This window comes from Triturus cristatus, chromosome 7 (genome assembly GCF_964204655.1).
Source record: "Triturus cristatus chromosome 7, aTriCri1.1, whole genome shotgun sequence".
Lineage (NCBI taxonomy): Eukaryota > Metazoa > Chordata > Amphibia > Caudata > Salamandridae > Triturus > Triturus cristatus.
The window spans coordinates 1,471,141-1,498,888 of record NC_140590.1 but is presented as its reverse complement, the minus strand read 5'-3'; the positions used below and the strand labels follow the sequence as shown (position 1 = coordinate 1,498,888).

General features: G+C 47.6%; 1 protein-coding gene across 4 annotated transcripts in view; it reads left to right on the top strand.

Annotated features, from left to right (window-relative positions):
* LOC146808659 (putative ATP-dependent RNA helicase DDX6) overlaps positions 1-27,748 on the top strand; it is a 271,143-nt gene that overhangs the window by 212,324 nt on the left and 31,071 nt on the right. For all 4 annotated transcript variants that reach the window (XM_085615455.1, XM_085615452.1, XM_085615453.1 and 1 more), the window contains 2 exons: positions 12,110-12,211; positions 22,813-22,993. In XM_085615455.1, the coding sequence (XP_085471581.1) occupies positions 12,110-12,211; positions 22,813-22,988 (278 nt within the window). In that variant the 3' untranslated portion in view covers positions 22,989-22,993. The remainder of the gene's footprint in view (positions 1-12,109; positions 12,212-22,812; positions 22,994-27,748) is intronic.

Genomic DNA, 27,748 nt, shown 5'->3' with positions numbered 1-27,748 from the left:
CATAAAGTGAAAAAAACAACAATAAATGAACCCATGCAAACCAATTGTGAATGTGGGATATGTATGTGGCGTTTGCCACCCTACCAGAACAGCTCAAGCATTGAGCGTGAGGACAATGTCTTCATTCCTGAAAATAGAATACACACATAAACCTCATGCACATCAGAACAAAACTATCAGTTGAAAAACGGCAGGGCTGGAGTTAGCCGTGCCTTGATTATCAAACAAACTCTTAGTGATGTTTGGAAATACGATTTGTATGTCAAAATAGTGGAAAAAACTAGAAAAAAACTCACCCAGCTTTATGTGGGAGTAAAGCCTCACCTCACCCGGCTGACTACTCGGAGAAGGAGGCACCGCTCTGTTTAAATGTGGAGAAAGAAGCCAGACAGATTGCTGATTGATACCTGTCTGCTTAGAGCTCAACACACGTATTTCAAACATATTAAAAAGAACCTACAGTAATTAAAAAGTCCAAAACCTCAAAAACCTCCTGACTCCCAGGATGTATTTATGGTATAGATCTCTGCAGACCAGTGTTATTCAGAGATCATTTCTCTTAGCAAACCAGTTACATAGTAGAAACCAGTGATAGGTGAAGTTATGTATGGTTATTGCCCATATAGAGTAGGGGAATGCTGGGAATTAGTAAAGGCTAATTGTAGTGGCTACACGTGTCCACTAAGCTCTACTTGTTAAATCTGGAAGGATAATTCGTTTCTAGAGCAAAAATAGCATGAGCTCCCAGCCTCCTCCCTTACCTGTCCGTCGATACCTCTGACTGACTCACGAGCTGTCTGGGAGGTATCGACCGGAAAGGGAGGGAGCTATTTATAGCGCTCGCATGTGAAATTTTAATCCGTGATCGAGATCAGCTGTGTATCTCGACCGAGAAAACCGAGCGTGTCCATACTAGTGCGCATGCGCCTCAATGATACGCTAGCGGAGAGACAATCCTCCACAGCGCATGTGTCAGTGCGTTTGCATTGTAAAAATATAATCCCGGTCTGCCTGGAAACTGACTATTGTAACCGTGATCAGGCAAAGCCGATCACCAACATGATGAAACCGCACGATAAAAATGTACGGGGAGCATACTAGATAACGCGCCTCTAGTGAAATCATCGTACGTCTATCGCGCATGCGCGAGGAATGGATGGCAATTACTAGCGCATGCGTGCGCGTGAATCATTATGACAATGGAGCAGCTCTCGAGCACCTATTAAACAACAGAAACCAAGAACAGGGTATAGATGTTGACCCTGGTTGATTTAGCAATGGAAAAGGTAATTCGTACTGTTTGCTCACAGCGAAGTCAATAATTATGACGCAGTGGCTTTAACTACTAGAGCCAAAGTCATGCAGAGTTGGTAAAGGTAACGTAAGGTAAAGTCACCATGTGAACACGATGCCCACCAATCACTCCTGTTGGGAAGACTAGTAGTTGTCGCCCCTCTCATGCCAGTAAAGTGCAGGACTGACAGCCAGATTGTCATCTCGGGGGTCAAGTTGGTAGTGATGCCCAATAGAGTGATCCAGTACCCTAGTAGTGTACTAGTAAATCGTGTTTAGCCTTTTATGGTATAAAATGACTAGGTCGTCAAAACAGAAAGCCCCAAAGAAGACGGACATGGAAAAGTTCAGCACGTCCAGACAACTAATCAATAGATATGAAAGGGTGTGTTTGTTAGTGGAATGCGACCCAGTCGACTAACTGGATGTGCACAATTAGAAATTGCAGGTGGTCATTCAGTATGGCAGTAAGGCTGTCTTAAGTGTAAACGGAGGCCCACGGTATGTTATCATTCAGTCCTTGGGTGTCAGTCTTCAGCTTATAAACCCATTTTTGTTCTTTGGCAAATAAGAATTGAGAAACGTCCGTTATATGTTGGGGAATAAATGGACGTTCCAAGACAATCCACCTGAGGTCCTCAGCTTTGTGTTTCTTAGCTAGGAAATGCTCAGTCAAACAGGTGGATTGTCTCATGCAGCGGATGGTGCTTTTGTGTTCGCTTATGCGAAGCTTGACTTTCCGTGTGGTGTACCCTATATAATGTAGGGAACAAGGGCAAGTGATTCTGTAAATTACGCAATCCGAATTACAATTCGTGTGGTTGCGTAATATCCAGGGGCGTTCTGTGCCTATGTCTACAGATGTAGTTTTGATGGTCTGTGGACAGACACTACACATGCCACATGGGAAATGGCCCCGAACAGGTGGTAAGGACCACAAAGTATTGGTCTCACAGACAGGATGTGATAGTGGTCTTGTGTGGACCAGACTGTCTCGTAAACTTGGGCCCTTCTTGAAAGCAAATAAGGGAGGCGAGATACTGCCCGACGCTATGTTCAATATCGGCCAATGCTTACGTACTGTCTTCTGTATTTGGTTGGACACAGTGCAGAAAGTAGTAACAAAAGTGAGTCTCTCGCTGGTAGTCCTTGACACAGCGGTATCCAGTAAGGCATCGCGATGGTTGTTAGATGCCCGTTTCCAGGCTTTTCGTACTAGATGTTTAGGATACTGTCGCGATTGTAGTTGTGTTGCTAGTACTCCAGCATGTTTATCAAACAACTGTCTGGTGGAGCAGTTTCTGCGGATCCGCAGAAACTGGCCGACTGGAAGGTTCTCACGGAGTGCCCTCGGATGATGGCTGTTGAATGACAACAAAGAATTTTTAGACATGGGTTTTTTGTATAGTTCCGAACTCAATGAGTTTTCATGAACAAAGATGGAGATATCAAGGAAAGCCAGACGATGTTTACTGTATTCAATGGTGAAACGTAAAAACGCATTCTGTTGGTTTAGCCAAGAATGAAAGGCTAGAATTTCGTCACCTGTGCCTCGCCATACCACCAAGATGTCGTCTATGTATCTCTTCCACAGCACCAAATGATGACGATAAGGGTTGCTGTGGTTGAGTACATAGTTCTGTTCGAATAGGTGGACATATAGGTTGGCGAGGCTGGGCGCGAAAACGCTGCCCATCGAAGTGCCAGATGTCTGGAGAAAGATCTGATCTTCAAACTTGAAATAGTTCTCCATCATGGCCAGTCTGGCGCATTCCATGATAAAGGACACAGGGGTGATGCTATCCAAAGACCGTGCTTCTAAGAGTCCTCTGATTGCATCGAGGGTCTCAAGCTGCGGAATGCAAGTATACAATGACTCTACATCCAGGCTGACTAATAGATCGGTGTCGGAATTAAATTCAACCTCAGGTAAAATACGGAGGACATCAGCCGTATCTTTCAGATATGTTGGCATCTCGGTAACCATGGGTCTTAGAAACACGTCTACAAATTTAGACAAAGGTTCCAATAATGAACCAATCCCAGAGATAATGGGACGTCCAGGAGGTGGTCGTTGCTGTTTGTGAATTTTAGGGAGGCAGTAGAAATAGGGTATGACTGGGTTGTTGGTCACCAGAAATTTCGCCTCATGTGATGTTATCCATCCCTCTGCTTCCCCTTCCTCCTCAGACATTCAGCCCGGTAGATGACAGTATCTTGTAGGACCGTAGCCCCACCCTTGTCTGCTGGTTTTATGATGACCGACGTGTCCTTGATGAGATGTCGGTCATCATAAAACCAGCAGACAAGGGTGGGGCTACGGTCCTACAAGATACTGTCATCTACCGGGCTGAATGTCTGAGGCAGTTGTCAGATGCTAATTCTTATCGGGCTTTAGAGTCAGATCCTACATCTAGACTCTCCCTAGAGATTAGACAGCTGGTGGAGGAAGGGGAAGCAGAGGGATGGATAACATCACATGAGGCGAAATTTCTGGTGACCAACAACCCAGTCATACCCTATTTCTACTGCCTCCCTAAAATTCACAAACAGCAACGACCACCTCCTGGACGTCCCATTATCTCTGGGATTGGTTCATTATTGGAACCTTTGTCTAAGTTTGTAGACGTGTTTCTAAGACCCATGGTTACCGAGATGCCAACATATCTGAAAGATACGGCTGATGTCCTCCGTATTTTACCTGAGGTTGAATTTAATTCCGACACCGATCTATTAGTCAGCCTGGATGTAGAGTCATTGTATACTTGCATTCCGCAGCTTGAGACCCTCGATGCAATCAGAGGACTCTTAGAAGCACGGTCTTTGGATAGCATCACCCCTGTGTCCTTTATCATGGAATGCGCCAGACTGGCCATGATGGAGAACTATTTCAAGTTTGAAGATCAGATCTTTCTCCAGACATCTGGCACTTCGATGGGCAGCGTTTTCGCGCCCAGCCTCGCCAACCTATATGTCCACCTATTCGAACAGAACTATGTACTCAACCACAGCAACCCTTATCGTCATCATTTGGTGCTGTGGAAGAGATACATAGACGACATCTTGGTGGTATGGCGAGGCACAGGTGACGAAATTCTAGCCTTTCATTCTTGGCTAAACCAACAGAATGCGTTTTTACGTTTCACCATTGAATACAGTAAACATCGTCTGGCTTTCCTTGATATCTCCATCTTTGTTCATGAAAACTCATTGAGTTCGGAACTATACAAAAAACCCATGTCTAAAAATTCTTTGTTGTCATTCAACAGCCATCATCCGAGGGCACTCCGTGAGAACCTTCCAGTCGGCCAGTTTCTGCGGATCCGCAGAAACTGCTCCACCAGACAGTTGTTTGATAAACATGCTGGAGTACTAGCAACACAACTACAATCGCGACAGTATCCTAAACATCTAGTACGAAAAGCCTGGAAACGGGCATCTAACAACCATCGCGATGCCTTACTGGATACCGCTGTGTCAAGGACTACCAGCGAGAGACTCACTTTTGTTACTACTTTCTGCACTGTGTCCAACCAAATACAGAAGACAGTACGTAAGCATTGGCCGATATTGAACATAGCGTCGGGCAGTATCTCGCCTCCCTTATTTGCTTTCAAGAAGGGCCCAAGTTTACGAGACAGTCTGGTCCACACAAGACCACTATCACATCCTGTCTGTGAGACCAATACTTTGTGGTCCTTACCACCTGTTCGGGGCCATTTCCCATGTGGCATGTGTAGTGTCTGTCCACAGACCATCAAAACTACATCTGTAGACATAGGCACAGAACGCCCCTGGATATTACGCAACCACACGAATTGTAATTCGGATTGCGTAATTTACAGAATCACTTGCCCTTGTTCCCTACATTATATAGGGTACACCACACGGAAAGTCAAGCTTCGCATAAGCGAACACAAAAGCACCATCCGCTGCATGAGACAATCCACCTGTTTGACTGAGCATTTCCTAGCTAAGAAACACAAAGCTGAGGACCTCAGGTGGATTGTCTTGGAACGTCCATTTATTCCCCAACATATAACGGACGTTTCTCAATTCTTATTTGCCAAAGAACAAAAATGGGTTTATAAGCTGAAGACTGACACCCAAGGACTGAATGATAACATACCGTGGGCCTCCGTTTACACTTAAGACAGCCTTACTGCCATACTGAATGACCACCTGCAATTTCTAATTGTGCACATCCAGTTAGTCGACTGGGTCGCATTCCACTAACAAACACACCCTTTCATATCTATTGATTAGTTGTCTGGACGTGCTGAACTTTTCCATGTCCGTCTTCTTTGGGGCTTTCTGTTTTGACGACCTAGTCATTTTATACCATAAAAGGCTAAACACGATTTACTAGTACACTACTAGGGTACTGGATCACTCTATTGGGCATCACTACCAACTTGACCCCCGAGATGACAATCTGGCTGTCAGTCCTGCACTTTACTGGCATGAGAGGGGCGACAACTACTAGTCTTCCCAACAGGAGTGATTGGTGGGCATCGTGTTCACATGGTGACTTTACCTTACGTTACCTTTACCAACTCTGCATGACTTTGGCTCTAGTAGTTAAAGCCACTGCGTCATAATTATTGACTTCGCTGTGAGCAAACAGTACGAATTACCTTTTCCATTGCTAAATCAACCAGGGTCAACATCTATACCCTGTTCTTGGTTTCTGTTGTTTAATAGGTGCTCGAGAGCTGCTCCATTGTCATAATGATTCACGCGCACGCATGCGCTAGTAATTGCCATCCATTCCTCGCGCATGCGCGATAGACGTACGATGATTTCACTAGAGGCGCGTTATCTAGTATGCTCCCCGTACATTTTTATCGTGCGGTTTCATCATATTGGTGATCGGCTTTGCCTGATCACGGTTACAATAGTCAGTTTCCAGGCAGACCGGGATTATATTTTTACAATGCAAACGCACTGACACATGCGCTGTGGAGGATTGTCTCTCCGCTAGCGTATCATTGAGGCGCATGCGCACTAGTATGGACACGCTCGGTTTTCTCGGTCGAGATACACAGCTGATCTCGATCACGGATTAAAATTTCACATGCGAGCGCTATAAATAGCTCCCTCCCTTTCCGGTCGATACCTCCCAGACAGCTCGTGAGTCAGTCAGAGGTATCGACGGACAGGTAAGGGAGGAGGCTGGGAGCTCATGCTATTTTTGCTCTAGAAACGAATTATCCTTCCAGATTTAACAAGTAGAGCTTAGTGGACACGTGTAGCCACTACAATTAGCCTTTACTAATTCCCAGCATTCCCCTACTCTATATGGGCAATAACCATACATAACTTCACCTATCACTGGTTTCTACTATGTAACTGGTTTGCTAAGAGACATGATCTCTGAATAACACTGGTCTGCAGAGATCTATACCATAAATACATCCTGGGAGTCAGGAGGTGTTTGAGGTTTTGGACTTTTTAATTACTGTAGGTTCTTTTTAATATGTTTGAAATACGTGTGTTGAGCTCTAAGCAGACAGGTATCAATCAGCAATCTGTCTGGCTTCTTTCTCCACATTTAAACAGAGCGGTGCCTCCTTCTCCGAGTAGTCAGCCGGGTGAGGTGAGGCTTTACTCCCACATAAAGCTGGGTGAGTCTTTTTCTAGTTTTTTCCACTATTTTGACATACAAATCGTATTTCCAAACATCACTAAGAGTTTGTTTGATAATCAAGGCACGGCTAACTCCAGCCCTGCCGTTTTTCAACTGATAGTTTTGTTCTGATGTGCATGAGGTGTGTGAATTCTATTTTCAGGAATGAAGACATTGTCCTCACGCTCAATGCTTGAGCTGTTCTGATAGGGTGGCAAACGCCACATACATATCCCACATTCACAATTGGTTTGCATGGGTTCATTTATTGTTGTTTTTTTCACTTTATGTGATTACTTTAAGCAGTAGCTTTTTTTCAATTTCACGGTCCTGAAGAAAGCCGGGTCAAGTGACCGCTCCGGCTGAAACATGTCGACCACACTTTTTTCACACGAACCAAGAATTAGCCTGTAAAATTCATACCAGACTATAGGTTCTTTTAGATATGAAACTTGATTAATCTATATTAAACTCATTTTTGATCAAGTATTCATTTTTTAACCTCACATCACTCTTTCAGCACTGCACTTCACAGGAGCCCTCGACTATTTGGGTATACACCCTGGCAGGAGTTTATTTTCCTTCTGGGTTTCACTAGCCTGTGCACCTGGGTGATCTGCTATCTCGGGCTCAGACAGTGATTCCTTGGAGTTCCAGATGACGATGCTCCGCCAGTAAGGGTGGGCTGATGGACTCCTATCTCCTGCAGGGGTGTCTCAACTATTCGCAGGATCTCGTATACACCTTTATAATAACTATTAGTTTGCTATTTCTGTTTTGAATGGACTGTACTCCTTCTGTTGGTTTCATAGTGTCTATTGGGGATCGGAGTTGTTTCAGTCCTTAAACCAAGTCCCTTTTTTCTGACCCTCCTAAAAAATTGTTGTTTTGTTTTTTTTGATAGATGCGTCACTCCTGGGATGGGGTGGCCTTCTGGGAGAGTCTGAGATCAGAGGACACTGGTCTCCGTTGGAAGCCAAGCTCCACATCAACTTTTTGGAGCTTCATGTGATCTAATTGGCACTGAAAACCTTTTTACCATCTCTCAAGGGAAGTCTGGTTCAGGTGTTCACGGACAACACCTACCGCCATGTGGTACTGCAACAAGGAAGACGGGCGGGTCATGGACCCTTTGTCAGGAGGCCCTGCATCTCTGGACTTGGCTGGAACAGGGCTTATCTCTGGTGGTTCAACGCCTGGCTGATTCCCTGAACTCCAGGGCGAAGAAACTCCGCCGTCGGTGCCTAGCGAATCATAAAAGAGCCTTGGTTGGATCTGTTCACCTCCGAAGAGAAAGTGCAATGTCAGCAGTTTTGCACTTTGGAGTTTCCAAGGCAGCTCTCGTCGGAGACGCTTTTTGTCTCGAGTGGAGCACAGGGCCTATGTATGCCTTTCTGCCCATACCACTCCTGACCAAAGTGCTCAAGAAGATCCGGAGCGATCGGGCCAAAGTCATTCTTGTGGCTCTGGACTGGGCACGGATAGTCTGGTATCCCAAGCGTCTGCAGATAAGCATTGATCCTCCGATCAGGCTGCTCCTCAGGAAGGATCTTCTGTCGCAGCAACAGGTGAGCATTCTCGACCCGAACCTGCCCACCCTCCGCCCCATTCATGGAGACCGAGAAGAGACAGTCGACCGCTTTTGACCTTCCTCTTGTAGTCTGTGAGATTATACTGGCCACCAGGCGTCCCGCCACCAAGTCTGTATATGCCTGCCGATGGCAAATAAATGTGTAACTATTGTCCAGAACGGTATGTTGACCCACCCCCCCGTCTGCATCCCTTTCTGACCTACTTCTATTTATTCTTTCTTTGGCCCAGCAGGGCTATGCTCTGAGCACTTTGAAGGGTTACCTTTTGGCCCTTTCTGCTTTTCTGTGGTTGCCAGATCAACGGTCGCTTTTTAAATCCCCCATTGTACAGAGATTCTTGATGGGGCTTACTCATTTGTTCCCCCCACTCCTTTTATCATACCCCAATGGGACATTAACTTGGTTCTATCCTTCTTGATGTGTGCACCTTTCCAGCTGCCGCAAAGCTGCCCCCTCTGACTGCTTACTATTAAAACAGCCTTCCTAGTGTCAATAACCTCTGCCAGGCGGGTTAGCGTATTGCAGGTTCTATCTGGTCATCCTCCTTACCTGACCGTCTTTTGTGACAAAGTAGTGCTGCACACTAGGGCTTCTTTTTTGCCTTAGGTGGTGACACCTTTTCATCTAAGGCGATCTGTCACCTTTCTCCCTTTCTGTGCTCCTTCACAGCCTTCTAAGGATGAAGAGCGTCTCCACCGTCTGAATCTAAAAAGAAAGAGTGTAATCCTTTAACTTTGATCGCGCTAAAGAGTTGCTGGTGGATGACTAACTCTTTGTAGAGTACATTTGAGCAAAGCAGGAACGTGCTGCGCAGGAGAGGACCATCTCACGTTGGGATATCCTCTCATCAGCGTGGTGTCCCAGTTCTCTGTCAGGTGGCTAACTGGGCATCTCTGCACACGTTTGCCAAATATTATTTCCTGGATAATCAGGTCTGTAAGGAAGGCCATTTAGTACTACAGGATTTCCTGGTCTAATACGTTTCTGCAGTTCCTCCTCCAGGCATGGTATTGCTTGGGTATCTGTTCTAAGTTAAGTAATCTGTGGGCCCATGTCTCTATCAGGTGGACAAGTTGCATAGCTTCGTAACACCTTATCTGGTAGAGACATATCTAGCCGCAGATTCCTTACCGACCCAACCATCCTCCCCCCACTGCGAATCAGTTTTTAGAGTCAGGGCTGTTTCTCTTTGGGGCCTAAGTTGTTTTTTAACACACCATGGTCAGTCCCTTCATGTCTCTGTGCTTCTGGCGAGGAAAGTCATGAAAAGTACCGACTTCAGCTTGCCGATGTGGTGCCTATATGGACGACTCAGACGTCACGACGACACCAACACCTATGACGTCACACTGAGTAAACCGACTGCACCCATCTGCTCGCGAGGGCACTGCTATCAAAATATTCCTGATCCCATCTGGCGACTGGAAGTTCTAAGGTAGGGAATCTGCTGCTAGATGATGCCTCTACCCGATAAGGCGTTACCGAAGGTACGTAACTTGTTCATCTTGCTCTAGTGTACCATCAGCGAGATATACTTCACTGAACTTTTTCTTTCTCCCAAAGATGGTTAGTTTTTAATTTCCAAGGTTTATAATGAGGTCCCTCCCTCTACAGAAGCTTTCAAATCACAACAAACACTTTGCAAACGATTGATGGTCCTCAGCAAAATGGAAGCATCTCCAAAAATAACATTTTGAGTGCACTTTGACCTACGGTTGGAAAGGTATGCTTTTCATGGCTTTTGCACCGCTAAGACCAGAACTGCTGAGGTAGGGTCTGTTCCTGTCCAAGCCCTCAGCAAACCGTTGACAAGTTGTTTACAATCCAGATCTTTGAATGTATTCTAGTCCAGCAAGCCATGTCCAAGTCGTTCATTTCAGAGCACAAGCAGCCCATGTTCATATGCACTTGTGCGTTTCAGTGATCCCTTGCGCCACACAAAGTGGACGGCGACAACACTGTCAGCAAGACGCAGGTAATAGGATTTTGTGGATCCCTGGGCACTGTCCCGATCAGAAGGATGAAACCTGCCCACATCTTCAATAAGGGTTCAATGTTTTTCAATTATTTTTTTTTGCCTTGGATCCTAAACTGTTGAATAATTTCCAAATTAACAGTTGGGAACACCATAAAATTACTCCTTTCTAGTGCAAATAACTCAATCTAGAACTGACTAATGCCGAACTACAATGTGCTTAATTTATATCGGGATTATTATAATCCCATCCAGCAATGTTTCCTCTAACAGGTTACAAAGAAGTCTGTGAAATTTCTATTGGAAATGTATTTATAACACGTATTGAGTGCATTATCACCGTACAGATATACTGGTGCTGAAGGGAATCTTACAGATATACTGGTGCTGAAGGGAATCTTACAGATATACTGGTGCTGAAGGGAATCTTACAGATATACTGGTGCTGAAGGGAATCTTACAGATATACTGGTGCTGAAGGGAATCTTACAGATATACTGGTGCTGAAGGGAATCTTACAGATATACTGGTGCTGAAGGGAATCTTACAGATATACTGGTGCTGAAGGGAATCTTACAGGTATACTGGTGCTGAAGGGAATCTTACAGGTATACTGGTGCTGAAGGGAATCTTACAGGTATACTGGTGCTGAAGGGAATCTTACAGGTATACTGGTGCTGAAGGGAATCTTACAGATATACTGGTGCTGAAGGGAATCTTACAGATATACTGGTGCTGAAGGGAATCTTACAGATATACTGGTGCTGAAGGGAATCTTACAGATATACTGGTGCTGAAGGGAATCTTACAGATATACTGGTGCTGAAGGGAATCTTACAGATATACTGGTGCTGAAGGGAATCTTACAGATATACTGGTGCTGAAGGGAATCTTACAGGTATACTGGTGCTGAAGGGAATCTTACAGGTATACTGGTGCTGAAGGGAATCTTACAGATATACTGGTGCTGAAGGGAATCTTACAGATATACTGGTGCTGAAGGGAATCTTACAGATATACTGGTGCTGAAGGGAATCTTACAGATATACTGGTGCTGAAGGGAATCTTACAGATATACTGGTGCTGAAGGGAATCTTACAGATATACTGGTGCTGAAGGGAATCTTACAGATATACTGGTGCTGAAGGGAATCTTACAGATATACTGGTGCTGAAGGGAATCTTAGATATACAGTAGCAGGATATGAATGTTTGTAAATTCTCATTGTTTAGCAAAGTAGAGAAAGTCTAATACCTAACAGAAAGCTACAAAGTCCAGATATAATTTAAAGATGGGTCGCACAGTGAGATTCAGGAATAAAGTGCCTTTCAGCCAGGCAAGATGCCTGAGGGAGGTCTAACTTCCTGGCATTTTAAGCATTTCCTATTTTAGGGACTTGCACATAAATGGCACAGAAACACAAGTTTCCGTAGTTGATGCATAGATGGCGGCAATCATAAAGTACTCGAAGCAGGCAAGTGTCTTTTCTTCCGCCTCTTGTTAGTCTTCCCAGGTAGGCTCACTTTGCTGGTAGTTTCTTCTTAAAATTACCATTACGCCTATGAATGGTACAGCAGTGACCTGGTGTTAAATTGTTTTGTATTTCTTTTTTATTCTCAGACCTTTTCACTCGAGGAATTGATATTCAAGCTGTGAATGTTGTCATCAATTTTGACTTCCCACGGAATGCAGAAACCTATCTTCACCGCATTGGCAGATCTGGTAAGTACAGACAGCTGGCGCCTTGACTTTACCTCAGTGTGTGTGTGTGTGTGTGTGTGTGTGCTTTTAACCTTGTTTTTATTGATTTTACAAAACAATAAGACAGTAATCCTACCGCAATATAAAGGCAGATAGGCACATAATATAACAGAACACAGTTATCAGCATAGGATAATAGCCTTTAACAATGGTGAGCATCCGTCTGTGTCCTCAAATGGCAACATGTAATTGTCCAATATTCTCAAATCGGGTTATCCAACAGTCTGTTCGTGTAGAACATTTTCATGAACTTGGTATGTACTAGGATGTTTAGCATAGAGTATGGTAAATTATGAAAACCTACAGGACTTAACATTTTTAAAACATCCTAACAAAGAAGGGGAAAAACAATTTACCTCCCACCCCGCATGCTCGGCCTTGTGTGTGTGTGTGTGTGTGTGTGTGTGTGTGTGTGTGTGTGTGTGTGTGTGTGTAAATGAGGGATACTCACTCTGTATGGTTTAACTGGATTAACTGCTCTAGAGGCAGCCCAGGCAGTGGGTCTATGGTTCTTTGCTGCTGTCAGTTTCTGTACATGTCCTCAGGCTTGTACCGGTATCTAACGTTCGTTTGATCTCATGTCTGTGGTGTGAGCTCTTGTGCCCTTTGACAACTGGTTGTAGAGGGGGCTGCTGCCTCCCTGGTGTGGCCTGACTGTGGAGTGAGCTTCTGCCTCCCTGGTGTGGCCTGGCTGTGGAGAGAGCTTCTGCCTCCTTAGGGTGGCCTGACTGTGGAGTGAGCTTCTTATTCCGTGGGGTGGCCTGACTGTGGAGTGAGTTTCTTATTCCGTGGGGTGGCCTGACTGTGGAGTGAGCTTCTTCCTCCTTGGGTTGGCCTCACTGTGGAGTGAGCTTCTTCCTCCATGGGGTGGCCTGACTGTGGAGTGAGCTTCTTCCTCCTTGGGGTGGCCTGACTGTGGAGTGAGCTTCTTCCTCCTTGGGGTGGCCTGACTGTGGAATGAGCTTCTTCCTCCTTGGGGTGGCCTGACTGTGGAGTGAGCTTCTTCCTCCTTGGGGTGGCCTGACTGTGGAATGAGCTTCTTCCTCCTTGGGGTGGCCTGACTGTGGAGTGAGCTTCTTACTCCTTGGGGTGGCCTGACTGTGGAGTGAGCTTCTTACTCCTTGGGGTGGCCGGACTGTGGAGTGAGCTTCTTACTCCTTGGGGTGGCCGGACTGTGGAGTGAGCTTCTTCCTCCTTGGGGTGGCCTGACTGTGGAGTGAGCTTCGGCCCCCCACCCACCCACTTTTTGCCAGACTGCTGATGCACTTTGACTTGATGTGCCCTGGGTCCCAGTCAATCATGTTCCCAGGGCCTGTGTACTCCCCCCCCCCCCCCCCCCCCCCCACACACACACACACACACCAAGCCAATTGTCATCTCTGGCCACAGGTCAGTCCCCGGTAAATGGTGTGAGAACGTGCCATCTTTCTTTCATGGTATGACCCCACTTTTTGCTGAATGTACTTTGACTGAGTGTACCCTGGACTCCTGCCAATCAGGTGCCCAGGGCCTATGTTCCTTCACTAAAAACACAAAACCCAAATTGGCAAAGCCTGGCCACATGTCAACCCCTGGTAAATGGTACCCTAGGTACCCAGGGCCTTGTGACCAGGGAAGGCCTCTAAGGGCTGCAGCACTCATTGTGCCACCCTGAGAGGCCCTGTACCCTTACACACACAGCCCTTGCAGGGTTGGTGTCTGGGTATAGGACAAAACAGACGACATGGCACACATCCCTGTGTGCCATGTCCACAACATACACTGCACTGGCATATATCAGCCACCCCTCTAGCTGGGTGCCCTATGCCAATGGTGTGGGCGCAGGAGCCCTGTGCCCCTACAGTACCCAGGTCCATTCCTGGGCACTAAGTGCAGTGCTGCCATTTAAGAGTACATGGTAACACTGAAGACAGAGAAGTTTGGCATCAAACTTCTCAGCACATTAAACCCACACTGATGCCAGTGTGGGATTTAATGTACCAAGCACCCCAGAGGGCCTCTTAGAGATGCCCCCTAAAAAACCTAACCTACAATCCACGTCTGTTCTGAGGCTGCCACACAGCAGACATGTTGCTGGACCCCTGGGTAGGAGAGCCCCTGCTCTCCTGGGCCTGCAACAATGCACATCCTTGGCGAGGTGCTAAATCTCCTCCCCCAGGATGGGCAGGGGGAAGCTTTAAAGGCATGCCGCCTCGGTGAGCTTCCCCAGGCCACTGCAAACCCCACTCTGGTGGGAAGCTTGGCCGGAAACCCCAAATAAGGACAGGGGATGTGCCAGCCTGCCAACCCCACCTCTCAGGTGGGGGAGGCGAGGTGAAGCACATCCCCGGGCTCTCGCCATCTTGAAGCTGGGAAGCCCTACCTCATCAGGACTAGGCTACTGCCCCCCTCACACAGGAGAGAGGCAGGATAGAGGGTCTACCCACCCCAGGACAGGGATGCATTGGTTCCTGCCCCTCACCTACCTGTAACGCCCCTAAATCTAGTATTTAGGGGCACCCTGAGCCTTCCTTCTCCAGATTCCAAAATCCGAAGAAGAGCTAGAAGAAAGATGACCTGCCCTGCAGCTGCTTAGAGGAAGACACCAACTGCTTTGGCCCCAGCCCTCCCGGCCTGTCGACCCTCGAACCTGCTTCTGCTCCAACCCGGCATCTCTTGTGGCCAGCAACCTCACAAACCCCGGAGGACCTGGCTACCTTTTGACTCTAAGCCCCTGGGACTCCCATGAGTAGAGGCTCTACTCAAAACCTACCTCTAATCCCTGGCAGCAGCCCGGAACCGCAAACCCTGCACATTCTGCACCAGCCAAGCCTGGCCTGTGTCGGAGTGAACAAAGACCACGAGGACGACCCCACGGCGACTGACCCAGAGTCCTGCACCTAAGGACCTCCCTCGACACTCCTGAAGAAGCCTGCAGCCTCAGAACAAGGTGCCCCCCCCCCCCCCAACTGCGATCAACAGAGGGTAAAATTTCCCGACACCAAAAGGCACCCCTGCACCCGGCGCCCCGTGGCCCCCTGTGCCCAATCCCGGGGTACCTACCTATCCTCCAACTACCCAACTTACCTCTCGGAGTGGTGGTGGCACCTGAAGAATCCTCGTCCCCTTGCAGTCTTTTTCTAAACCGGAGATTTCCCATTTAAATCAATTCAGCACCCGAAGGCTGAAAAGCACCCTGCACCCAGCCGCCCGAGTGGCCCTGGCAGTGCAATCTCTACACCTATCTACTTCCCCACTTGCCCTGAGTAAGTGACCAGGAGCCCAATGCCCACAGCCGCGTGGCCTGCTAGTCAGCAGCCACCAACCAAGGCCCCCCTGCCTCTCATAGGATAACATTGGGCCTAACTCTCTCTGCACCCGGCCGCCCTTGTGTCGCTGAGGGTGAGCCAACTTTACCTACCTGACCCTGGGAGACCCCGGAGCCTATGCCCAGAACCTTAAGTCTGCCAGTCGAGTACTTACCTTTAAACCGATAACTCCATTTTCTTCATAAATCAGCCGAGTAACAAACGAAAATACTCACCTGCTCTTAGGTGAGCTCCCAGTGCTGGATCTTGGTGCCCAGCACTGACTCTGAAAAATACTTACAACTGTACTTACCAGTAACCCAATGTTCGAGGCATATGAGCTGCAGATTACACACTTTTGCATAGATCGCCATCTGATGTTGGGCCCGGATGTTTGCAGTTTGTTTTTCCTCTTGGAAAGTCTTTGGAAGTCACGAGGTCTGTGAGTCCTCCTTTGGTTCGTATTGCGCATGGGCTTCGGCTCCATCCTCAGATTGTTTTTTCCGCCATCAGGCTCGGATGTAATACGCCAGGATGCCCGCTGGGTTACAGTGCGCTTTATAAATGAAAATACATACATACATACTTAGCGCTCCAGTTCCGAACTTTTCCAGTTCAACGATCGACGCAAAATCCTCGTTCATCGGTATTCTTCAGATACAAATCTTCTTAATCACCTTCTCTTCGACACTTCTTCGATTCCAGTCGACGGCGGCCTTCGGGCCTATCGCGGCTCCGGTCTCGGCTGATGAAAAGAACTCCCTTCAAGAAGTGCCCTCGATGTAGGTCCAAATTCCCCCACACCGATCTTCATGAGGTGTGCAACCTCTGCCTCTCCCCTGAACACGAGGCTCGAGACTGTCCCGCCTGCAAGTCTTTTAGATCGAAAAAGACTATTCGAGATCGAAGGGCCAGACGCAACATGGCGCACTCCTCGACCTCCGCTCCAGTCGACATCTTCGGGGACGACGTCGAAGCTCCGGAACAGCAGCACACCGAAGGAGAAGGCGACCTCGTCAGTGCTTCCGAAGCAGACGACTCAGATGTGGAGGACATCACCCCGGCGCAGAGGGTCGTGAGTACTATACCCCCTCCCACACCTGCGCCGACACCCAAAAAGGCTTCAGTCACGCCTTCGCCTCCGAGCCTAGGCAAAACCAAAGACACTGCTTCTAACACCCAACCTTCGGGCCCGGTGAAGAAGCCTAATAAGCCTTCCGGCGGCTCGGGCTCGAGCCAGCCTGCCAGCGGTGCCGAAGAAGAGATCGGCCTCTACCTCCACACTGAGCTCCGCACCAAAGCCCTCGGTGTCAAAACCCAGCCTCTCGGTGCCGACCAAACATCATAAGGCCCTCGGCACCGACACTCCCGTGCCGAAGCCTGTCTCTGCACCGAACAAAAAATCGAGGTTCCAAAAAAGCACAACACAGACAAGCCTAAAAAGCCGTCGGCCCCGTAAACGTCGGCGCCGACCGAACAACCAGTGTCGGAAGAACTATTCACACCGGATCCTTTGCGAAAGACACTTACCAAGGATCCAAAAACTGGACATTTGGCACGGTCTTCAAAGAAGACATTTGGACAAACCAGCTCCACCTCCACCTCCAAAGAGGAAGGACTGTGCTACCTCCCTTTTCAGAGTGCCTTCCCCACCTCCTCCACCTTCTCCACCTCCGCCCCCTCCACCTTCTCCACCCCTGCCTCATCGCTCTCTGACCCCGTCTCCAGACCATGATGATCAGGGGGACCCATACTACGACCCAGCAGATGTGCCACAAGACCCCACCCCTACTGGATCCCCAGACCCATGGGATGATTATAACAATCCAGACATCCCAGATGTCCCACAAGATGACCTTTATCCATCCAAGCCATCCCCACCAGAAGACTCGTTAGGTTTTCACCACCTACTTCAGAGGGCGGCACATTATCACGGGGTAGAGCTACATACTGACCCAGTAGAGGAAGATTTCCTCCTAGACACCTTTGATACTGCACATAGGTCTACGGCTATACTACCTATGCTCAAAGGGGTAATAAAACATGCGCCAGAGGTTTTTAAAGACCCAGTCAATGCTAGGGTCCTAAACCCACGCATAGAGAAAAAAATATAAAACTGCCCCCACAGATCCTGCCTACATCAAAGGACCTGCACCACTGGAGTCCCTAGTGGTATCCACGGCTAGGCAGAGATCAAATTCCCAGGCGTCAGACGAAGCACCACCACCTGACAAAGAGTCCAAGCTCCTGGACGCGTCAGGAAAATGCACTGCGTCACAGGCTGCCAATATAAGGCGTATCGCCAACACTCAAGCGCTATTGGCCAGATGCGACAGAGCGCATTGCGATGAGCTAGAAACCGTCATGCACCATCTCCCAGAAAAGTACAAAAATAGGGCTAATGAATTGATTCAAGAGGGAAAACCCATAACTAATACCTCTATACGCTGTGCCTTAGACGCGGCAGACACAGCCTCCAGGGCCATCAACACTAGTGTCCTCCTCAGTCGCCACGCTTGGCTAAGAGTTTCAGGCTTTAAACCTGAGGTACAAGCCTCCATATTAAACCACCCATTTGATCAACATTTATTTGGTCCAAAGGTAGATGAGGCCCTCGAAGATGAAGAAAGACAGATACGGCGAAATCTATGGGAGCCCTACAGTCACACCCTCCTAGGCGCTCCTTTCGCCGTTCTTCCTTTCGGGGCACGGGCAGAGGCTACTCCTCAGATAGCGCCTCCACGTCCTACAAATCCCCTCCTCAGTCCACCTTCACAAGGGGTTATCAAAGAGGCGGCTATAGAGGCAATAACAATAAAGGCAAAACAAATACAGCCCGCTCTGCCACACCGCCTACCCAATGACTTACCCCTGCTCCCTCCAGACCATCCCACTCCGGTCGGGGGCAGGCTACAAAATTTCCTTCACGTCTGGGAGACCATCACCTCAGACAGATGGGTGACCCAAATAATTTGTTCAGTGTACTGCCTGGAATTAACATCTACCCCCCCAAACATTCCACCCAGGCAACGCCCAATGTCACAAGAACATGCCACTCTATGACCTATTTTAGATCTCAGGCCTCTAAACACTTACATACATTCGGCCCATTTTCACATGGTAACCCTTCAACAGGTTCTTCCGCTCCTCTCCCAGAACGACTTTCTCACCACACTGGACTTGAAAGACGCATACTTTCACATTCCGGTACACCATGCTCACAGAAAGTACCTCAGATTTTTAGTGGACGGGCAACACTACCAGTTCAAAGTGCTCCTGTTCGGGGTCACAACAGCACCAAGGGTATTCACCAAGTGCCTAGCAGTGGTGGCGGCACACCTCAGAAGACAGCACATTCACGTCTTCCCATATTTGGACGACTGGCTAATAAAAGCCACGTCCTACAACCAATGTGTACACCACACCGCCACTACAATCCAACTACTTCACCAGCTAGGATTCACGGTGAACCACCAAAAGTCCCAGCTGATACCATCCCACACAAAGCAATACCTCGGTGCCACCATAGACAGTGGCTCTGTATATACTGTTCCCTAATAGGTACAGGGTGTACAGAGCCCACAGTCCCCAAGGGTTTGGCAGAGGCTAAAGTTAGATATAACCTTACTCTCTAACGTGGTAGCTTGGTCGAGCAGTAAGGCAGTATCAGAGGACAATGTAAAGCATTTGTTGTACATAGTCAGCAAATGGTCTCACACACTCAATAACTGAACTCTAGGCCAATGGTTTATATATAAAAAAATATGCTTTTTATTTTGGAACCAGCAATTGGCATTAAAATATACTTTCTCAGAGTGAGATGCTTTATATAAATACTTTTACAATATGCAAGTGACTTTTGTAAACAGTTACAAGTGGTTGCAATAGGCAACACTATTTTAAACACAATGATGCATTGAGCTCAATGGAAGTTTCAAGTTATTTGCAACAGATTACTTTTAGGATTACTTTTGGAATTCCAGGACTGGATCCTAGATTCAGTCCTGGGTCAGTACTTACAATCAAGTGATAAAAGTAGACTTAATTACTGGGATGATTTTTAGACAATATTTAGCTATTTTAAAAGTTGACACTTAGAAAATATTTCATAGAAAACAGTCAATGATTCCCTATGAAAGAAAATTCAAGTTGCAGGTATAGTACGTTCTCGTTACTTTTGTAATCCAGTACTGGGTACCTAGACTCAGTACTGGGACCTTTATCCAAAACAGGTAAGTAATTACGTTTTCAGATATTATACGATTTATAAAGAATATTTAAAGATTGCAGAAATTGACACTTAGAAAAAATTTCACAGAAACAGTCAATGATTTCCTATGGGAGAAAATTGGGTTACTGGTAAGTACAGTTGTAAGTATTTTTCAGAGTCCGTGCTGGGCACCAAGATCCAGCACTGGGAGCTCACCTAATAGCAGGTGAGTATTTTCGTTTTCGTTACTCCGCTGATTTTTGGTGAATATTTTAAGATTTGAAAAGTCCACACAGAAGAAATTTCAGGAAAAAGCCAGTCAATGTTACCCTATGAAGAAAATGGAGTTATCGGTTTAAAGGTAAGTACTCGACTGGCAGAGTTACGGTTCTGGGCATAGACTCAGGGGTCCCCCAGGGTCAGGTAGATACAGTTGGTTCACCCTCAGCGGCACTAGGGCGGTCGGTTGCAGAGAGAGTTAGGCCCAATGTTATCCTATGAGGGCTAGGGGGGCCTTGGTTGGTGGCTGCTGACTAGCAGGCCACGCGGCTGGTGGAGCTGGTCTCCTGGTCACTTATTCAGGGGAAGTAGATAGGTGTAAAGGTTGCACTGCCAGGGCCACTCGGGTGGCTGGGTGCAGGGTGCTTTTGAGCCTTCAGGCGCTCAATTGATTTCAATGGGAAATCTCCGGTTTAGAAAAAGGCTGCAAGCTCGGGGACGAGGATTCTTCAAGTGCCACCACCACTTCGAGAGGTAAGTTGGGTAGTTGGAGGATAGGTAGGTACCACGGGATTGGGCACAGGGGGCCGTGGGGCGCCACGTGCAGGAGTGCCTTTTGGTGTCGGGAAATCTTACCCTCTGTTGATCGCGGTAGGGGGGCACCTTGTTCTGAGGCTGCAGGCTTCTTCAAGAGTGTCGTGGGAGGTCCTTGGGTGCCGGACTCTGGGTCAGTGTCACCGTGGGGTCGTCCTCGTGGTCTTTGTTCACTCCAGCACAGGCCAGGCTTGGCTGGTGCTGTGTGTGCTGGGTTCGCGGTTCCGGGCTGCTGCTAGGGATTAGAAGTAGGTTTTTGAGTAGAGCCTCTACTCATGGGAGTCCCAGGGGTTTAGAGTCAAAAGATAGCCAGGTCCTCCGGGGTTTGTGAGGCTGCTTGCCACAAGAGATGCCGGGTTTGGAGCAGGAACAGGTTCGAGGGTCAACAGGCCGGTAGGGCTGGGGCCAAAGCAGTTTGTGTCTTCCTCTTCTTAGCAGCTGCAGGGCAGGTCTTCTTTCTTCTAGCTCTTCTTCGGATTTCGTAATCTGGAATCTGGGTAAGGAAGGTTCAGGGTGCCCCTAAATAATAGATTTAGGGGCTTTACAGGTAGGTGAAGGGCAGGGACCAATGGGTCCCTGTCCTGGGGTGGGTACACCCCCTATCCTGCCTCTCTCCTGTGGGAGGGGGGCAGTAGCCTAGTCCTGATTGGGCAGGGCTTTCCATCTTCAAGATGGCGAGGGCCCGGAGATGTGCTTCACCTCGCCTCCCCCACCTGAGGGGTGGGGTGTGCAGGCTGGCACATCCCCTGTTCTTATTTGGGGTTTCCAGCCAGAGTGGGGGGGTTGCAGTGGCCTGGGGAAGCTCACAGAGGTGGCATGCCTTTGAAGCTTCCCCCTGCCCATCCTGGGGGAGGAGATTTAGCACCTCCCCCAGGATGTGCATTGTTGCAGGCCGAGGAGAGCAGGGGCTCTCCTACCCAGGGGTCCAGCAACATGTCTGCTGTTTTGCAGCCTAGGCAGCCTCAGAACAGACGTGGATTGAAGGATAGGTTTTAGGGGGCATCTCTAAGATGCCCTCTGGGGTGCTTGGTACATTAAATCCCACACTGGCATCAGTGTGGGTTTAATGTGCTGAGAAGTTTGATACCAAACTTCTCAATATTCAGTGTTGCCTTTATGGTGCTGTGGAGTTCGTGTTTGACGATCTCTCAGCACCATGTACGCTTAAATGGCAGCACTGCACTTACAGGGCCCAGGAATGGACCTGGGTACTGTAGGGGCACAGGGCTCCTGTGCCCACACCATTGGCATAGGGCACCCAGCTAGAGGGGTGGCTGATATATGCCATGTCAGTGTAGGTGATGGGCATGGCACACAGGGATGTGTGCCATGGCGACTTTGTTTTGTCTTGTACCCAGACACCCAGACTGCAAGGGCAGGGTGTGTGTGTAAGGGTACAGTGCCTCTAAGGGTGGCACAATGAGTGCTGCAGCCCTTAGAGGCCTTCCCTGGTCACAAGGCCCTGGGTACCTAGGGTACCATTTACCAGGGGCTGACATGTGGCCAGGGTTTGCCAATTTGGGTCCTGTGTTTTTAGGGAAGGAACATAGGCCCTGGGCACCTGATTGACTGAGTATACCCTGGACTCCTGCCAAAGTACATTCAGCAATTCAGCAAAAAGTGGGGGCATACCATGCAAGAAAGATGGCACTTTCTCACAACAGGTAAGTAACTTATCCTTATCTCCTCACACTACTTCCACAGTGAAGAATGGCGGCTTGGTTGAATGAATCACAACTACTAATCTAATTATGCGTTTACTATTGATCGTTTCCAATATCTTGGTATCTCCAAACATTCAGTCAAGGTTAGTAAAAGACGGGAGGGTTGAAGTATACATTCTAATAATGAGTTCTTCCAACTAGCATGCATCTGCTCCCAGGGCCCGGAATAAAGAGGTGTCTAGCCTGAAAGAATGTGTACTTGTTTTCAAGATCATGTTTAAGAATTAATATCTATTTATAGTTAGGAAGTTATTCTGTGTTGCATGTTTTTGTCTGGTTGCTACGTCTCACAGCTATTGGTGATTCTGGTGGCAGATAGCTCCCTGAAAACAAGTTTTCTCTATTGGATGTTCTCCCGAGTCTCAGCATGGCTCTTCTGAAGCATTGTGTTCGCTCCTTATCCAGTGATGCCAGGTCGTGGGTAATGCTGATTGCACCACCTCTCAGTTCTTTACTTGATAATTCTCAGTTTCAACAGGTCTCTGCTTCTAAAATGACATAACCTCTTGTTCCTCATCCCCCCACTAGGTCGCTTTGGTCACTTGGGTTTGGCCATAAATTTGATCACTGCCGAGGACCGTTTCAATCTGAAAGCAATTGAAGATCATCTTTGTACTGAAATCAAACCCATTCCAGGCAGCATTGATAAGAGCCTTTATGTGGCAGAGTACCACAGTCAGCAGCCTCCGGAGGATGAGCCCTGAGGCAGGTGAGTGGGACCGGAGCATGACGGAGGCACTTTGAGCTGTGAAGCATCTAATGGCCACAAAGAAGGCGATAGCGATGGGATGGGTTGACAGTAGATAGAGTAAGAGGAAAGATGAATATGTGATTGTGTTTGGATAAATCTGCAGATAGAGGTGGATTCTGAGGTACTGAGCAATTCTTGTGAAAAGTATCCACGTATGCGAGTAGCCTCTTGTTTGGGCTGTGGCTCTCAGGATATCTTTGGGTCGAACAGTGAAAACGTATTCTACGGGAGTGATGCGAGTTCAGGAACTCCGATGAACATAAAGAATGGGAACACATATTGGAACATCCAGTCACTGCTATGCCTTTTTATGGAATAATGTAACTTTTTGTTCATAGTAAAAATTGAATCATAACCAGTATTATTAATACTCTGTAAAGTATGGCGTTACCCTAGCAGTTACCCATCCTGAGGCTGTCTGCTTGAAGCCCCAGCTAATTGCCACCAAGTAGTCACATCTTGGTGCCCAAAAGTGTTCCTTCCGCTTGCATAAGGTTTACAACCAGTTCATTCTGCTGGATTCAACTTCGCACAGATTCCTCAACTTGTAAATATTATTTTTATACCTCAAACTGGTCTATGGAAACCTTTCCTCATTAATCTCTCTCCATCAGGTGGCACCATGGAGCTCCACCCACAACTCCCGATGTGATGACGGCAGCTGGTTTAGTGATGTTAGTTCCCTTTTTTCTGTGCCTCATCAGCATAGGTTCATGGTGGAATCTAAGCACTATTGGTTTTCTGTCCTGCTATGTGGACTCATTACGGTCTCTCACGTCTTTACACTTCACTGCGATGGTCACAGGTCCATGTATTTCGGTACTTGGCGACTGGCTTTTGAAAGAGTCTCCACTGGGTAAGACACTCCTCTTTGACTTTGTCTTCACCTTCAGTGCCCAAATATTCCACATTTCACCAATATGGGTGTTGACATTTATGGGGGTGGTGTTAGCCTCCTACCTAGCTGCTCCCATATATTCGAGAGATGATTAAGAGATTTCTGACTCTGAATCGACTCCTGGTTCTCCAGATCTTTGCAGGTGCTTGACCTCATGGGCTCTTGCATCCTGTTGGTAGATTAGGGCCCCCTAGTGGTGCCTGAGGTGGCAGTGGCTTCAACATTAAGTGGACTCTCACTGGCCAGGTGCATATCTTTGTCAGTGCTTTGGAATCTGCACTCTTTGGCTCCCACCCCCCTGCCTTTTCTGGGTCACCCATTCAGCACCGCTCAGACACTGGGGCTAGTGTGGCAGCAAACTCATTGCTGGGATGGGATGCTCACCTGGCAGACATGTCGGCGTGGGGCCTTTTATGTTGGGAGCAACATTCAGATTCTGTCTGACAGTAGCTTAACCATCCAATGTATCAACGGGTAGGGTGCTGTTGTGAATCATATTGTGGGTTGTGAGTTTCCTGTGGAAGTGATCAAAGCAGTGTTAATCTTCTAGGTAGTAGCTTCTCTCTCCCATGTGAAAGTAGATGTCTTTACACATCTCTCTGGAGGAACACAAGTCAAAGTATTAACATCTTGTTTATTTATTTAGAAAGTTAAATATAGTGCGAGCATGACCCCTGGGGGTATCTGAGTGCTTTACACATGTACAGATGGGAGAGGCAAAAGAAACCGGTATTGCTCCCTTATGCAAATGCATACAAAAGTATGTGCATAAAAACAGAAAATAAAACAATCAAAACAGTGACTGCAAGCAGCCATCGTACAAGTAATGGTGCTGAGCAGGTTGAGGCATGGGGGACAAAGATCCTAGGGCATACATTTACTCATGAGTAAAGATTTGACTTCTTTCCTGAAGGAAGTAGTTGAGGGATTCAGTCTTGTTTCTGGGTTAGTGAGTTCCAGATCCTCTGGGCCATTCCACAGAAGGCTCAGTTGTATGTTTTCTTTTTGGAAAATCTGTAGTTTCAGAAGTAGCGTGCTGGAGCTCCTGGAAGATCCATTACTACCATAGAGCACCAACCTCTGAGCCAGAAATCTCCGGGTATTGTAGTGAGAGCTTCGCGAGTCATGGCATCAATTTTTTATTTTATTCCTGCTTCACAGGGGAGCCAGTTGACAGTTTTAAGGTCAGGGGAGATGTGGCAGTTTCTTTTAGACCCCATGATGAATCTAGCAGCTGAATTAGGGGGGCTCTTAGAGGAGCCGTTGAAGACTTGGGGAGTCCACAAAGGGTTGTGCTCCCATAATCTAGCCAAGGGATTACTAGGGCTTGTACTTCTGACTTGAAGTCATTGGGGAGTCAGGAAGGGTTTTAATGTTCTCCGGATGCTCATTTGGTGGCGGCACTGATGTGCTTCTGCATGTTAAGTTTCTTGTCGAGTGTTATTCCCAGAGAGTCGATAACTTGGGGCGGGAAACAGCCGTTACAATGCTGTTTTTACAACAAAGTACCATTACAACACGGTTGTTGCAACAAATGCTTAGTTAGTACGCAATACCTTTACATTGAAAGTCATTAGAACGACTGGTTGTAGGGCAGGGCTTCGGTATTGGATATGAAATCCAACATCTTACCTGCTGTTAAGCAAACTGGAGTAGGAATAGTAAATAATACTTTCCTAAGTCCAGTGCGCCCCCTACAGCAAGTCGTAATGACTTGCAATATAAGGGTATTGCGTTCTAAAAGTATGCGTTGTAATAGCACGCGATTTAGCATGCTATATCTCTTGGGGCGGGCAGTTGAGTGCTGTTAGTAGTTTCAGCCATTCCTCAATAATAGGTGACTGGTGGGGTGGAGCAATTCATAGGAATTTGGTCTTGAGGGAGATTAGTTTGAGGTGGTTTTCTGCAAGCCAGGTTTGGGTTTTTTGTAGAGTTGAATTAAGAAATCTACTGTATTCAGGGGCAGAGACATTAACCCATAGTTGGGTGTTGTCTGCGTACGTATGATAAGGAATGTTGGATGAGTTCAGAATTTCAGTAAGAGGCTCCGTGAACAGGTTAAAGAGTGGGTGAGAGGCAGGGGCCCTGCAGGACTTCTAGAGTGACAGGAATGGACTTAGAGATTCATTGACCTTGAATATTTGATATCTATTTTGGAGAAATGACGTGAACCAGTTTAGGAGGATCCTGATAAGCCCATTCAATACCTCAAAAAGTTGCCATGTTTATCCGTATCGAATGCTGAAGATATGTCAAGAAGGATTAGGACGCCAGATTATTTTTGGTCCAGAATGTTTAGCGCATCATCCACTATGTGAGTCAGAGCAGATTCGGTACTGAGCCCTGGGCGGAAGCCCGATTGGAAATAGTCCAAATGGAAGATTTGTTTGCTATGGGTTGCAAAATTGGATGTGCACACATTGTTTGAGGAACTTCGCCAGAGATGAAATGTTAAAGATCAGGAGTAGGAAAGTGCCCATTTTTGCATGTTTAACCCCTAGCCTTTTGCCAGATACCTGTTGCCAACTTGACTGAGTGTGTGCTGGGATCCTGCTAACCAGGCCCCAGTGTTCTTCCCCAAAACTGTACCTTGTACCCACAATGGGCTCATCTCTGGACCACATTTAAGACCTTTGTAAAAAGGTACCCCTGGTACCAAGGGCCTTGTGACCAGAGAAGGCCTCTGAGGGCTGCAGCATGTATTGTGCCACCCTCCGAGACCTCTCACCAAAACACCCCCACCCTGACATTGCAGACTGCGTGTTTTGGTGCAGACCAAACTGAAGAGCCGACATGGCACACATCCCTGTGTGCCATTCCCACCAATACTGCCTGTGGCATGGGTAAGTCGCCCCTCTAGTAGGCCTAATAGCCCTAAAGGCAGTTTGTCAACATGAAATTCACAGCTCCATGATGGCTCTACAGAAATCTGGAAACCCACACTGATGCCAGTGTGAGATTTAATGTAAAATGCATTCAGAGGGCATCTTAGAGATGCCCCCTGAAAAACGACCACCCCTAGTGTCCTACCGGACAGGCTCCCAGCCATCTGCTGCCACCAGACAGGTTTCTGGACCCCTGGGTAGTCTTCTCTCTGGGTCTGGAAACAAAGCACATCCTGGGCATAGGTGTCTTGCCTCCTCCACTAGGATGGGCAGGGTCCTCAAAGAGTGAGCTTCAAAGGCCTGCCGCCTTTGTTAGCTGCCCCAAGCATTTTGCTGCTATCAGCAACTGGTTTCCTCTGGTTCGAGGCATGTGGGCTGCTGAATTCATATCTGTGCATAGATCGCCGCCTAGTGTTGGTTCCGGATGTTTGCACGTTGTTGTCCTGGAAGAGTCTTCGAAGTATCACGAGATAGGTGACTCCTCCCCTGGACCAGAGTGTGCATGGGCATCCTCTCCATCCTTAGATTGTTTTTTTCCGCCATTGGGTTCAGATGTGCTTATCTTAGCTCAAGTTAGGAAAATTCAGTTTAAGGCCAAAAGGCCTTTAGTTTTCGTCGGTACTGTTCCCGTTCGGTTTCGACTGCTTTCTTGATTAGTTTAGAAACTTTTTCCAGCCTTTCGGATCCGTTTGATCCGAACATCGAACTTACATCGACGATGGAATCGAGGACCCCATTCAAACGGTGTCCCTTATGCCACGCCAAATACCCACACATCGACGTCCACCCGGTATGCAACAAATGTCTCTCACCGGATCACGATGAATCGAAATGTATGGCCTGTGCCCGATTCCGATCGAAGAAGACTCTCCAGAATCGACGGGCAGCAAGATTAGAAGCGCAGCAATCGGCGCCTGCCCCGGCCAACAT